The sequence below is a fragment of the Amblyomma americanum genome, chromosome 7 (genome assembly GCF_052857255.1).
Source record: "Amblyomma americanum isolate KBUSLIRL-KWMA chromosome 7, ASM5285725v1, whole genome shotgun sequence".
Classification (NCBI taxonomy): Eukaryota; Metazoa; Arthropoda; class Arachnida; order Ixodida; family Ixodidae; genus Amblyomma; species Amblyomma americanum.
The window spans coordinates 77,965,418-77,980,765 of record NC_135503.1 but is presented as its reverse complement, the minus strand read 5'-3'; the positions used below and the strand labels follow the sequence as shown (position 1 = coordinate 77,980,765).

Genomic DNA, 15,348 nt, shown 5'->3' with positions numbered 1-15,348 from the left:
CGCAGAAACTTGGAATGGTCTGAATTCCCTTATGCTCTTTCGCGGTACACGCAAAAGGATACGCGCTAGGAGCTGAGGGCATAGAATGTGACCATGAAGAAGTTTATACAAGAAAATTATATCTGCCCTCACGCGACGGCAGCTAAGAGAAGGAAGCTGCAGTGAGTTACTCCGTCTGGGACGAGAGCTGGAAGTTTTGCAAGAAAACCGATGTTGAAATATGCGTAAAAACTTTAGCTGAACTCTGTCGATTTTTTCACAGTTCGACTGGCAAGTGCCGTTCCAAACAACAGACGCATATTCCAAAATCGGCAAGCATATGGAGAGGTAGAGCTTTAAGAAAGGAAGTGGGGCTCGAAACTCTCTCGAAAGCCTGCAGATGAAGCCGAGTGTACGCATAGCCCGTAGAGCAATGCGTTTTGTATGAGAGGAGAAGCTGAGGCTACGGTCGAAAAGTACGCCAAGGTCATTAATTTCATCAACCCTGGGCAGCGGCCTACCATTCACCGAATAAGAGTAGAGAAGACTGTGCGTTTTACGCGTAAATGAGACAACCTTGGTTTTAGATGAATTGAGAGTGAGCCCATTCTTCAAGCACCAATCAGAGAAGGCGGATATGTCCGATTGCAATGACAAGCAATCGTGAAGAGTATGTATTGCCTTGAACATTTTTATATCGTCCGCATAAAGGAGAAATGAGGAGTTTTTGACCACGGAGGAAACGTCATTGATAAAAACAGAGAACAGAAGCGGGCCTAATACCGAGCCCTGAGGAACTCCGCTGGTTGGAGTGTAAACAAATGAGGTCTGTCCATTTACACTGACAAAGCAGGACCGATCAAGAAGATAGTTGCGTAGGAGGGCTACAATTGAAACGTCGATCTCAAACAGCAGAAGCTTTTGAAGAAGTAATGAGTGAGTAACAACGTCGAAAGCTTTGCTCAAATCACAGTACACAGCGTCTACCTGACTCCGCTGAAGGACTTCAGCTGATGTATACGTCATAAAAGTCACAAGGTTAGTTGTAGAACGACCGTTTATGAAACCATGCTAATTAAGAATGATTACATTCTTGAGGTGGAAGGAAAGTATTTTGTGCAAAGCTAATTCAAAAAGCTTAGAGGTTGCACAAAGAAGAGAAATGGGGCGGAAATAATAATAATAATAATAATAATAATAATAATAATAATAATAATAATAATAATAATAATAATAATAATAATAATAATAATAATAATAATAATAATAATAATAATAATAATAATTAGTTTGGGGGGAAAGGAAATGGCGCACTATCTGTCTCATATATAGCTGGACACCTGAACCGCGCCGTAAGGGAAGGGATAAAGTAGGGAGTGAAAGCAGAAAGGAAGGAAGAGGTGCCGTAGTGGAGGGCTCCGAAATAATTTCGACCACCTGGAGATCTTTAAAGTGCACTGACATCGCACAGCACACGGGCGCCTTATCTTTTTTCCTCCATAAAAACGCAGCCGCCGCGGTCGGGTTCGAACCGTGGAACTCCGGATCAGTACTGAAATGTCTGACTGAACCTACGTGAGCACTCTAAGAACTAATCCGAGCATTATTTTACAAGCATACAGGGGCCGTATTTCATAAGCTGTTCATTGTCCGTTCGTTTCGCGTCCATTCGGTCTTTTGTCAGTGGTTATTCAGATTTACCCGCGGCTTTCAAGCATCTGTGGCAGTCGACGTGGCCGTTGGATGCTTGGCGACCGGCCTTCGCCATTGGCTGCATATCGCGGCCAATGACAGCTAGTGGTCAGGTCCGGTCGCCTGCTGATGACAGAACGCTGCGATGCACCTCACCATTGGCTGCTTATTGGATCCAATTTCAGCCAATGGTAAGGTCCGGTCGACAACCATCCAATGAACGCAGATGTGAAAACGTCGGTTTCGAAAAGGACGAATGGTGACAAAAGTTATTGGCTGTACTTTCGTGCCAGATTTCTTAGGTATAGTCACACGACGAGGGTGAAAGCGGTGCTCTAGCGAAAAAACAGTCGGTCGACTGAGGCGTTTCGCCAGCGGTTGCGATATGCGAGGAAGGGTGTAGAGATTGAACAAGCATTTGGTTATCAGATTAAAGCTAACGTAAAAGAATGGCTAAATTGCGCAGGTGCATACGAAGATCACGACAAAGTGGTCGAGTGCATTGGGCCGGAGGAATGCTATTGAGGGATTTCGGATGACACTAGACTCCGAGTGCAGAACAGAATAACAGGAATAAATCTCGTCAAAGCACCCGAACTGACTGAGGATTACTACACTCGCAGGAATTTACGCTCGAAATCACAAACAAAAAAGCTATAGATTGGGCTTTGGTTCGCGGAAAACCAAAGGAAGCAGATTCCTTGCAACCAAAAACTTGGAAGGGAAACCTTCGCAGTTGCGGAACAGAGTAACGGAGGGCGAGGTGACCTAGTGACTACGCAGGAACATTTGTGGCGCGAAACGCGGTCATTTGTTTCAAGTGCAAGGAACGAGGCCACCTGGCTGGAAACTGCGAAAAGAGAGTCGTTTTCGCGAGTATTCAGGACTCTGGCGAGAACCTGCGCCTTTTGCAGCTGTACATGCAGCACCTGTTAATTAAAGGCAAGAAATGCTGAGTTCAAAGCGATTCTGTGCCTACCATAGATGTGGCTCATCAGCGCTGCGTTTCTCCTGGTCACTTTACCGTACAGTGTGCGTAGATCCGGCCGGCGGCAGAAAAGCAGACTGTCTGCCTGCAACTGGCTAAGGTAGTCATCGAAGACCCTTTCGGCAATTTTGAACTGAGGCAGCGGCTTCAGCTAGCCAACCAGAGCATTTCGTATATCTGCCTTCCAACAAGTCCGAGCAGATATTGAGGGATAGGAGAGAGCCCTTCTCACCCTACATAGTGGGCACAGCGTTAACTCGTCTCAGGGCACGAGGTTTGCCAGAGAAGCTGGACTGCGCACCACCACAAGCATCGCCAGTGGATGCAAAAGCGAAACCCGAGGCTGCTCAGAGAGGCGACAGCGAGGGAGAGGGAGCTGAAAGCAAAGCGGAATCTCTTGCACCACCTCGCCGTGGTGGCTCAGTGGTTAGGGCGCTCGGCTACTGATCCGGAGTTCCAGGGTTCAAATCCGACCGCTGTGGCTGCGTTTTTATGGAGCAAAAACGCTAAGGCGCCCGTCTGCTGTGCGATGTTGTGCACGTTAAAGATCCCCAGGTGGTCGAAATTATTCCGGAGCCCTCCACTACGGCACCTCTCTCTTCCTTCCCTCTTACACTCCCTTTATTCCTTCCCTTACGGCGTGGTTCAGGTGTCCAACGATATATGAGACAGATACTGCGCCATTTCCTTTCCCCAAAAACCAATTATTATTATTATTAATCTCTTTCGCTGGCTGACGACAGCCCGGACGTAGGCACGTGGTGTTGAATCTGGCGTCTGATGGCTGGAAGTCGCTCGCTCAACTGGCTAAGGCAACACGTGCTACTGAGGAGAAAAGCGAAATGTCAGTGAGTCGTTTGCTAGAAACACACAAGAAGGGCGAACCCAGAAAGAAAATTTCGTCCTACGAGAATAAAAACAAATGAAACGTCATTTCATCTTTTGTTTGGCCAGCGCCGTTTATTTTCCGTTACTAAGGTACCCCATTCTGCACGGACGGAAGAAATGGGCTCTCACGTACCTTGATTATGTAAGAATCCAGGATCCTTTCCGGGACATGGGAGAATAATATTGATTACCTGCACATCGTGTTGGAAGGGCTGGGGGGTGAAGAGCATGCCATGAAAGAACGGCAGAATATTTAGATGAAATATAGTTCTTTAGCAGCAGAACTTTAAAGTCCGTCAGAAAAACGGAATGCTACACATTACTGCTGATGATATCATTCGAGCATTCTAATATAAACTGAACCGTTTAGCTACCTTATTAGTCCACTGTTTAAAGGAATCGATTGGATTCGATTAACTTTTCTGATTTCAGAATGGTGCATACTCCACAGAGTCGAAGAAGCATTCTAATGCCTGCCGCTAGTTTTGTAGCGCTAGAAAGAGTACATACCCAATTGTCCGAAGGTGTGAGGAACTTTGAAGGCCTCGTAACGAAGCTAGCTTGAAACATGGAACAGCTAGAGTGCGCTCTCCCCTGCCTTGCCTGACATGTCTCTTGATTTATTTTATACTTTCAATCAGCTGCATTGCATATATCGGATGTGGTCTCATTGTAAGGACGCTTTTGTGGGAAGTTTTCTATGGGCTTGTAGCACTTCAGAAGCCCTCTGGTTCGTTGTGTAGCTCATTAATGAATATAATTATTGATTAATAGAACAAATATCTCCTGGATATCTGGTGAGTCGAGTGGTTTTCATGGGTTGCTTTCAGCGCTTGGTGTGTTTGGTAATGGCGATCTTGCGGGTGCGTCATATTTACACAAATAGAGGCGTCGCTTAGTCCGGAGGGGAAGGCACTAATAGAGACCACGAGAACTTCGACTAAAAGCTGGACCGACCATTCTCCCAAGGCTTCGAGCAGCACCGCACAGCTCGACATCCTGATGCAGTGAGAGGCGGTGGGGGTGCTGTTGTGCCCGAGCAGCGATTTCAATGTCGCGTCTGGCTCAAAGCGTTTTCCACGGAGCTACAGTAAACAGCCTCTTGCACAGCGTATTCACTCCAGCTACGTTTCGTTCGTTTATGGCGGTCTGCGTGATCTCGACCAGAAAGAGAAGCTGAGCTCTGGGCGATGGCCGACAAAGCACTTCGCCCTGTTATGTTTTGTTCGCGTCATAGCCAAGCCGAGACTGCGGCGCCTTTTCCCCAGCGGCGGAAAGAACGCGACCGGTGCTGCAGCCTGCTCCCAGCAGCTCGGATATGCCACTTCCGCAGAGCCGCCGCTTATGTGGCTCGTAAATTAAGCTGCCCTTCGAACCTGGGCGGTCCTCTTGACCCTCTCCCATGACGACGTAATATGACGTGTAGCATATGGATAATGTGCTGAGACCTGGGGAACTTTTGGTCCCCTTAAACAGAGCCCAACCAACATGCGCGAACTCTCTTGTCCAGAACCCGGAAGATGTAATCTTTTAAATTATACATGAAGCTCTTTCGTCTTCTGAAAACGTCGCATATCTGTTTTCTTCGGGCGCGACACCAAGGCTTGTGCACATATGCAGGTCCTAGAGGGCGACCTGGACGGACGGACGGAGAAAACGTGCGGACAACGAAAAGTGAAAATGCAGCCCTTAAATGTATTCCTGCATAAAACTTCGTGAAAGACAAAATTAGGGCAGCTTCTCGACGCCCACACTTTATTCTATTTAGACATGGGGGAAGAGGACTTCTTGGGTAGAGCTTCCTTGGTAATTTGTCTATCCGCGCTTCATGTCGTGTACAAGGCAGCTAGCGTCCGAGACCTGGTAGATGGGCTCCACTCCGCAGAAAAGGCCGTACAGGAATTTGCAGTGCTGGGGAAGGCCGTGGCGAAGAGAGACCTCGGTCACCGAGAGCATGCATTTTGGTCCTGCAAAGAGCAGTAAGGCATCATGTTACGCCAAGCAGCTGCTTAAGACTTCCGCAGCAAAATTTCAGGACACGTGTTTTAATTCTCAGCTATCGCCATGAGTTTGCACACAGCACACGGGAATAAGTGACCATGAATATGCATTTTGCACAGCTCGCGCTAATTAGTTCTGAAACAGGACATGAACGCTCCAGAAGAGTTTACCTTATGATAAGGGTGACTACATTTCCATGTGAACTAAACATGAATACTTGTTACCGGAATTTTCTGCGTTCATCCAATTTGTAGATTGCAGTGGGTTATGGAATATGTTTAAGATTGCACTTTAAAAATAAATTCATCATCGCATCCATAGTAAATTCATTTCTTGCGAAAGACGGGCTCAGAAGCCATGAGTTGCCCAAGAGAGTCGATTACTTATCAACAAAAGACAACGACTCCTCATAGACACAAAAGAACCAAGGCTGGAACAGTGTATGGCTCCTAAGAGCGCCTTGGTAAAAAAATAAAAATTAAGAATACGATAGCCAAGCGCGACTATTTTAATGCTTTGGAGCTGAGCTGCGGAAAAATTATATGGAAATGTGAAAATTCTTGAAATCTCAAGGAAGAGAACCTGCAGGCCTCCCGAACTTAGTGCATTGTAACGGTGATATGGTGGGTGAGTACTACTAGGAGGCCTGTTCACATAACACTTACTTCCATTCGGGTTTCACTCGACCTACTCAGGTAGACCCCTCCACAGTGGCAAAGACACTAAGTATTGTTATGTCTGACCTGACTATTACACGCAACGGTATTGTAAAGCCGCATCAGGATATTAAACCTCGTTCTGCTGGCAGGCCTGATGTCCTGCTTTCGTATGTCCTGCGGGCTTGGTCTGATGGCTGCTCATTATTTAGTTATTTTGTTTAATAAATCACTTAAAACTGACTTTCTGAGTGACTAGTGAAAAATGGCTGCCGTTGTCTCGCGTCCGAATGGTAGTTCAAGAAATAGTGTCGCAAACTAGAGGCCTATTTCCCTTGCTTGTAGCTGTTGTAGAATAATGAAACACATCTGTTACGGTGCGTTTATAAAACAAATCGAATGAAACAAATTATTCAGCGATTCCCAAACGGGTATTAGTGCCACCCGCGCATGCACAACACAGCTGGCTGAATTCACTTATGACCCTTTTCTTGCCTTCGACAGCCGTGAACAGGTGGACTGTGTGTTCTTAGACTTCAAAAAAGGCCTTCAAACAGCTCCACGCGCCCTGTTACCTGACATGCTGTGTTTTCTTTCAATTGGAAACGAAATGTTTCAATGCATAAAAAGTAATCTTTAAGGGGGAAAGCAACGAGTCTTTCTTAATGGCTGCTTTTCAGACATTACAACAGTCACTTCTGGCGTCCTGCAGGGGCCTGTGTTGGCGTCCTTTATGTCCTTAATACATGTCGGTGACATAGTGGGAAATATTAGTTGCCAGTTGTGACTGTAGACAGAAGACAGTGTTTTATACTGTTCAATAAAAACCCCATCTGACATATATGATCTGCACAAATTGTCCGTACTCAAGGCGTAAAATGGAACATAGATTTGAATGCTGCAAAATCCTACTACATTCCCCTTAAGCGAAAACGTACCCCAGCTGCGTCTAAGTACCTTTTAAGCAACCAGCCTCTATCTAAAATGACAAGTTATGTATATACATACATACATACATACATACATACATACATACATACATACATACATACACATATATATATATATATATATTGGTGTTTATTAATGCGAAAGCACTATTCCGATGGGTGAGCCCTGAGCAAGATCTCGCTATGCTTGTGCGCCAAGTGAAATAAATAAATAAGGCGGCGCGAACAAATCAGCTTCGCTGGCCACTGCACGAGAGCGCTATGCTACCACCGCAGTCGATCACGTGTCATGTTAAACTGCAACATACCCTTGCTCTGCGCATTGCACATCGTCATCTTTGTCAACAAATTGTACTATTATACTAATAATCGCGCTTAGAGCTATGTGGCGGTAGTGACGAGAGAGATATGCATGCGTTGGCGCGCACAATGCTGTGGCAGAAGCACGGCAATACGCGTTGGTGTTGACAACACTGCTGCAGAAACGCGGCACTGAAGCACAGCCTTTGGCGTACATTGGGTAAATTGGCATTGACGATGAAAAAGCTGAAGACGCGCATAACAGGTTCCCTGGGTCTGTGGACACCTCAATCGCGCTTTGAGGCACGTGGCGGTGGTGTCCCTGCAAATATATGTTCTTTCGGCCGATATTTCATGGTAAACAATGCTAAACTGCCAGCCATTTTTTTCTGGCCTAACCTCACCTCGATAGAGCAGGTCGAATATTTGTCAACAAAGGCTTCAACAGTGCTAATGTTTATAAAACGCAGTTTCAGGGATGCTCTTCAGAAAGTTAAAGAACTTTTATATTTCACAAAGACCAGACCAATTACGGAGTACGCCGGTGCAGTTTAGGATCGTCGAGTCGGGATTCAATTTACAATGCTGCAGCGTGTTTAGAATCGTGCAGTGCGGTTTGCGAGCAACAACTATTGTTTCAGTGTTCGAAGCAAGTTTGTAAATCAGGAACTGAGGTGGGACTCTCTAGATAAGGATGGACTACGAATTAGGTTAGAATTTCTTTATGTCTTTATGCCATTTATTTCGGTTAATCTGCTATTCGCCCTTAAATTTAATCACTACCACATTTTATATCCAGAATCTGCGATCATGAATGAAAGATGCGCGGGATAATGTGCCGCACTAACGTTTTCAAGCGGTCTTTCTTTCCACACACCTTCAAAGAACGAAAAAATCTGCCTGATTGTGTTGTTGAATCCTTCAGATCGGGCTCGCAGCCAAAATGTTTTGTTTTTCGGAAGGTGACCGAGACAGCTGTATACGGTGAAGCCCGGAGGGGGGGGGGGGGGGGGGGAGGGGCTGAGCGCGATTTCGGGGCCATCCGGGCTCCCTCGGGTCCCCTCTTGGATACGGCCCGGCTCCAGATTCTTCTTCCCTGCATAGCTGTTCCTATACACTTTGCGTTCCGAGCCCTTCTGACCTCATTACCCCTGCCCCAGATCCAACGTGGCCATCCGTTCCCCACAGTGCCTCGACCGCCCCTCTACCAATCGACAGGAGTGGCTGGCCTCTGCGGCTCGCGTGGACCAATTGGCTCTTGTCATTCTGGTGGCATAGTACACACTGGGATATAAGCAAAATTCAGCAAGGGCGCTTTCCTACATAACATAGGTGCCACAACATAGATGGCCGACCATACGTTTCCAGCTGAAGCAAAGCAGCCAGTACTTGCTTGTTTCATTCTTAATATTAATAATTGGTTGTTTGGGGAAAGGAAATGGCGCAGTATCTGTCTCATATATCGTTGGACACCTGAACCGCGCCGTAAGGGAAGGGGTAAAGGAGGGAGTGAAAGAAGAAAGGAAGAATAGGTGCCGTAGTGGAGGGCTCCGGAATAATTTCGACCACCTGCGGATCTTTAACGTGCACTGACATCGCACAGCACACGGGCGCCTTAGCGTTTTTCCTCCATAAAAACGCAGCCGCCGCGGTCGGGTTCGAACCCGGGAACTCCGGATCAGTAGTCGAGCGCCCTAACCACTGAGCCACCGCGGCGGGGTGTTTCATTCTTCGAAAAAACGTTTCATGCATTCCACCCATACAATTGGCGCCTATCCTGCAGCCCTAGTGGTTGTTTTATAGAGAACTCCGTTATCTACATATGTTATGGCAACTTAGTTATGTGGGAAGCGCCCTTGCGGAATTTTGCATCTCCTTTTTTTCTCTCTTGAATGCCGATCCGAGACAATGTTCCGGGCACTGCCTGCGGAATTGAGGCGTGCATGGATGTCCGGTTGCTGTTGCCCAATTTTCAGTCTTTTTTTCCTTTTAGTTTTTTTTTCGTTTTACAGTTAGTCTGTTGACGTATGTTAATGCACAGTTACTTCCCCTGTTTGTCTTTCCTGTGCCTGCCATTCATCGTTTATTTTTTTACATTGTGCGAATCGTTAGCTTATGTTGTGTATGGGACTTAATAATATACTGTCCTTACAATTCTACCTTGGTCGGGCTACAGGAGTTGCGAATAAACAAATTAGTAAATATAACACAGAGATTGGAATACGTCGTAATTTTGCCTTAGTACAGCCCGGAATGTCTAGCGCTTTGGGAAAACTGCTCCTAGTGGCATTTGTAGTTATGCAGAGCCATTGCATTTCAAGGCAAGGTACTCACCTGTTTGACTCTTCAAGACCTTGCAGTATTTGCAGTCCACAAACAGCAGGTCGTACAGCGCCGGCTTAGGGGCTGAGTAGAAGAGGAGATGAACACGCAATTAATAATGCTTTTTCAGAATATCATCCAGGTGCTTTAAGAAGCTCGCGCGCTGTGTGTCTGCGTGAAATAAAGCTGAAAATGCCACCTTGGAGCCTTCAAAGGCAGCAGAATAAAATGGTGCAGTGTCTTGAAAAGAAAAAAAAAGTGTAGTAGGTTAAAGTTTTGCAAGAAGCCTTGCATTTAATAGGATAACATTCTTAGTTAATGGTCGGCATTTATAACATCTAGATCTCACTAAGTTAGCCAGATCTTTCCTGAAACCTGAGACCAGGCCACATAGGGCACTGTAAGATGGTGGCTTCCGCTGAACGTCGTCTTATTGTAGAATGTCGAAGTACAGGCTGGCACCAAGAGAAGACAAAAATCGTAAGCCAAGCTAATGTCCTCAAATTCTTGAGTGTCGCTTCAAAAAAAAAAAATAAAGAGACTAGCATGGCTGCAATAAAATCGAGTACTGTTGTAATATTTAAACGCGTTCTAGATTTTCCTTCTAAAGCTTCCCTGTGTTCTGGCCTAATCCCTGTATATGCGAATCGTAATTTATTTTTGTTTCTAGCACAAAATATCTTCTGCGCGTGGTACTTACCTCCATCGAGCAGAATCTCGACAATGTTCTTGCCTGTTTGTCCCTCAGACGACCTGTATTTCAATGTTGAATTCCTGCAAAGAATCGGAAATACAGTGTCAGTTTTTTCTATGAAACACTGAGGTGAGCGTAAAGACAGATGTAACAAATTTATTATGCGCAAAAGAACGAAGGAAGATTTCTGGTTCTGATTACTGAAATATATTAGTAATGTCACAGCGTTGCAATTAATGTAGGACAAAATAATTTGCAGCCGTGAACGCAGCAATAATTCCTCTATGACCTTTACGACCAATATCCGCCAAGAGAAAAGTGTACAACAGCTGTATCTTGCCGGTACTTACCTACGGGGCAGAAATGTGGAGGCTAACAAAAAGGATTGAGCTTAAGTTAAGGACAACGCAGCTAGGAATGGAAATAATATTGATAGGTGTAATGTTAAGAGACCGGAAGCGGCCAGAGTGGGTGAGGGAGCAAACGCGGGTAAATGACATCCTAGTCGAAATCAAGAGGAAGAAATGGGCTTGGCAGGGCATGTAATGCGAAGGCGGGATAACCGCTGCTCTTAAGGGTAAAAAAGTAGATTCCAAGAGAAGGCAAGCGTAGCATGGGGCGGCAGAAGGTTAGGTGGGCGGATGAGATTAAGAAGTTTGCAGGCAAAGGGTGGATGCAGCTGGCAAAGGGCAGGGTTAATTGGAGAGACATGGGAGAGGCCTTTGCCCTGCAGTGGGTGCAGTCAGGGATAATGATGTGCCTATGCACGCACCGAAACATTCAACAGAGTCTTATGACGGGTATCCTGCTAAATACATACATGGCAGAATGCGTATTCTCACCAAGACTGCAAATAATCTCACTGTAAGGCGCGAGAACGTTTGAGTTAATCAGCCGATGGGGCGGGAAGCTTATTTTGAGCCTTGTTATTGAATGTATAACGGTTGCTGCGGTCGCCATTTTTGTAATTGTTTTGTCTTGTTTCTCTTTACTTGTTTTATTACTTTTGTTATGTGATTTTCTTTATTCTTGCACTTGCCTTACGCATGCACTACGTATATTCCCCACTCTAAAAATGCCCTCGCGTCTCTGCAGGTATTTTCAAATAAACAAATAAATAAATAAATTCAAACAAAGTAACCAACTCAGGATGCTGAGAAGAGCACCCCATTTGTTACCCTTTTCTTGAAACAGCTCCGACTTCCAGAGCCACCTGAGGTGCAGAACTGATGTGTTTTCTTTTGTTTGTTTTTGTTTGCTTGTTTGTTTGAAAAACTAAAATACAGGCGTGCAGTGCAATGCGCCCTTGGTATGACGATGATTTGACGACACAGGCGAGGAACGGACGAGGTTCAAAGAGAGAGGAAAGCTGCTTGGTGCACACTGCAGAGGGAGCCACCCACCATTCCTGTCCGGCACCGTAGCGGAAGCGCAAGCGGGCTTTCCCGTCGACCTCCTCGCCTATCTGGGTGTCCCTGAGACAGCCGTCGTCGGGTCCGAATCCTCCCTGCTCCGTGTTGCGGTACATCACGTACCAGGTGGTGCCAGGGGACACGCACTGCGGCGAGCATTGTATCGGTAGGGATTACGAGCGACATCTAGCGCCATAAGCCATGAAGGTCGCGCTGCAAAAAACGCTAAGCGCGGCGAGTATAGTCTCGCACAGTTTCCCTGTATTGACGCAGTTGGATGATGTACCAGGTGTTTCAGGGAACACTAAGTAGTTCTCAAAAATTTGTTCGTTGAGACAAAAAATATGGCTTTTTCCGCATAGTATTACAAGTGTTGGCGGGCAGCAGAAAACCGGTGAATCGTGTTAATTAGCTAGCAGATTAACTAATTTTTAATAATTGACTTTTTAACCAGCAGTCTTATGTGGCTCTTGATTATTATTATTATTATTATTATTAGTTACAATTAAAGATTTCTAGCCGGTTGTTAGTAATAGCCATAAAAATTTTTATACTTTCGAAAACGCGTTTACCCTTGGCACTGTGGATCGACAAATTTGGATTTTTTTCTAGTTACGTGCACTGGAAAGCTTACTTTGCCGCCATGCTTTTCGAAAGCGCATGTATTTTGACACGATGTGGCCATATTTTGTCGAGCCAGAGCGCCGAGAGTAATAGCATTTTATTAGTTCTAAAAAACTGATGTGACTATTACTAACGACCGGCTACAAATCTCTATTTTCAACCAGTTCCTTAGGTGTGATAATTAAAAAGATAATTATCAGTAATTATTTAACCAGCTTACTAAACGCAATTCACCTGTTTTCTGGTGTCCGCCAGCACTGGTAATACTGTACCACAAAAGACATATTTTTAACCCAAAAATAATATTTTTGAAAATTACTTGAAGTTTTCCCTGAAACACGTGGTATAGACCAACCCCGATCTGCGCCGTAAGCAAGGTGCGGCGGCGCTGCTGTCTCCGGTAGGGGTTAATACAATTTGCCATTTAAAGGAAATGGCGAATTGTATTAACAACTTCCAGCAGAGTAAAGAAAAAGAAAGGAAAAAAAACTGAGCATAGTGGCAACAACCACTGCCCCGTTTCAAAGGGGATGCTCCTACCTTCCATCCATCCATCCGGGCTAACATCTGAGGGTCCGCAGGAATGCATCCAGACAAAAGTTTGAAAAGTAGTTTACTTATTTCGCATTGCAGCTATAAGATTACGCCTTTGTGAGCTAAAGCCCAGCACATTCCAAACAGCGCATACAAGTATGAAATTTCAGACCGGAAGAAATTTTTTAAAAGACGCAATATGTTAGTGCAGGAGCTACCCACGGGGTGGGGTACCGGAAGTGAGCGCCGCCAATGGATACAGTTGTGAACAAAACTTTCCAGAATAATTTTCTCATTCGACGGTGCATCTATGAAATTGTCCGTTCGTTAACACCCGGAGAGTACTTTTAAGAAGAGCACTTAAAAGTATGAAGCGCCATTTCGAAGCAGATATGTTTTAAAACGCCGGGATAGTTGTGTGTTTCGAAGCCACGCATGCCTCCAAAAGGTGTTCTATCCACTGCGTGTTTCTCTGAATCACGAAATCTTCTCATGAAGCCCGACTCTCTGCCGCCTGCTCCACATTTGGTCGCGAAGCACTACAGCTTAGACGGCTTAACACTCAAGACAGTTTTCAAACGGCATGACAAGCGAACCACACAGCCTCGGTGCAAACGATATCCTTCTATAACCTTTGGTTAGCCTCCGGTGAGGTACAGCACCCACATGTTTGTAAACCCGGTGTTCATCCATAGGCAACCCCCATTCCTAGGCCACTCCGCAATCTGAAATCACATTTTTTTGCTCACATATTGCGCGTACATACACATTATTTTTTTTTTGTCTGAGTCATCTGTAGCAACCCGGCAGGAAATATGGCAGAAAACCCTCTCCAGTCACCAGAATTGAGGAGTAGGGAAGAATGGCAGCACAAATTTTCAAATCACCGCGAGACTTTTACTATTCTCAAGTGTCAACAAAAAATATAACAATGATTTGGTACCGATCTGCCGCCTCACTCAGTGGATGCTGAACGCCGAGCTTATGCGGAACCCAGTAAAATTTTATGATGTTAAAAAGAGCGAACTGTGGCGTTTTACCCCAAATTACAGGCCCAAATTACCACCCTCATCAACTTTTGGGGAATTGGCTTGTTGAAATCTAGCATTTTTTCCTGGCGATTTAGGGCAGACAGTATTTGGAATTGAATATGTTGCCTTTCGCAGTTTCTCCTAACCATAGTTTTTGCGCTGTGCGCACGGAAGCAATAATCTGCAGAGTGGTTTGCTACACACTAAAGATTGTTGCTTTCGACATAATGCAAGAGTCCATAGCAGTATATTTGGTTAGCCGTTATCAGTGAATACTTTTTAAGAGCGGATCCCGTAAATATCGCGCATGCCCTTGATTATTTTCAAATATACGCAAGACTCGCATCTGTAGAGTAATCAGCTTACAAAAATCATGCGTGCTCGTTCCCCAGATTAGCGAGCAATAAGACATTCTGGAAGAGAAAAGCGCGCAATAAGCGAAGTTTGAAGTTCTGTGGGGACGCCCCCCGCACCCCCCTTTAGTTTAGATTTCCCGCTATGCACCCTGCAGCAACAGCATCGCCTCAAGGGAGGGGAGCATTCCCTGGTTGGTTACCGTAACTAACAAGGGAGGGCGCCACAGAGAGACTGCTTGTATATTATCAAGGAACTTTAACTGCTTGCTGCGCGCGCGCGGGACATAGCGCGCAGCATGAGACTTCGGCTGGATCGTCGGCGCGAGCGGACGTGTCGTCCGCGGCTCCGCTCTTCGCCAGCGGAGCGCGTAAGTGGCGGGGAGACTTGCTCCCGCCTCTTGTCCCGTCCGGCTTCGGAGTATCCCCTGTCCTAGTGTGGGCGAACATTCGCTCGTAACTTTGCTGGTGAGTCGGACGACCTCGATTCCTCAGCGTATTCTGTTGCTAGCTGGCGTGGTTGTTGTTGTAGCAATAAATGCCTTGTTTGTGTCAGCCAGTGTGTCGTTTCTCTGTTCCCTCAGAGCAAGTCCCGACATGGAGATCTTGCGTCATCAGGGGGTGGGGTCTGACGGTTTTGAAATTAGTCAGCCGCGATTAAGTGGGGAGAAGGCATTTATCTCCCCTACTTCAAAACCCACAGTTCATAAAAGGCAAACCCATGCCCGGCTTAACTAGGCTGCCAGCTCCGACACGTGAACATTCCGTGTTTAATTGCCACGGCTACTACGCATCTTCCCTGTCGACAAGAGCTTGCTCCATTATCCATGTGCTGTACATGTAGCCGTCCGTGTTCATCAGAAAAGGGGCGGTGCTTTGGTTCGAAAGTTCGAGCGTTTTCTTCCCTCATGTTCCCTCGTTTCC

The 15,348-nt window shown here is 45.8% G+C and overlaps 1 protein-coding gene across 3 annotated transcripts in view; it reads right to left on the bottom strand.

The window, feature by feature from the left end:
- Nucleotides 1–5,298: 5,298 nt before the first annotated feature.
- Nucleotides 5,299–15,348, bottom strand: part of LOC144099346 (uncharacterized) — a 156,622-nt gene continuing 146,572 nt past the window's right edge. For all 3 annotated transcript variants that reach the window (XM_077632571.1, XM_077632573.1, XM_077632572.1), the window contains exons 2-5: nt 11,874–12,028; nt 10,477–10,550; nt 9,789–9,860; nt 5,299–5,514 (exon numbers count right to left, since the gene is read on the bottom strand). In XM_077632571.1, coding sequence (XP_077488697.1) covers nt 5,363–5,514; nt 9,789–9,860; nt 10,477–10,550; nt 11,874–12,028 — 453 coding nt within the window. In that variant the 3' untranslated portion in view covers nt 5,299–5,362. The remainder of the gene's footprint in view (nt 5,515–9,788; nt 9,861–10,476; nt 10,551–11,873; nt 12,029–15,348) is intronic.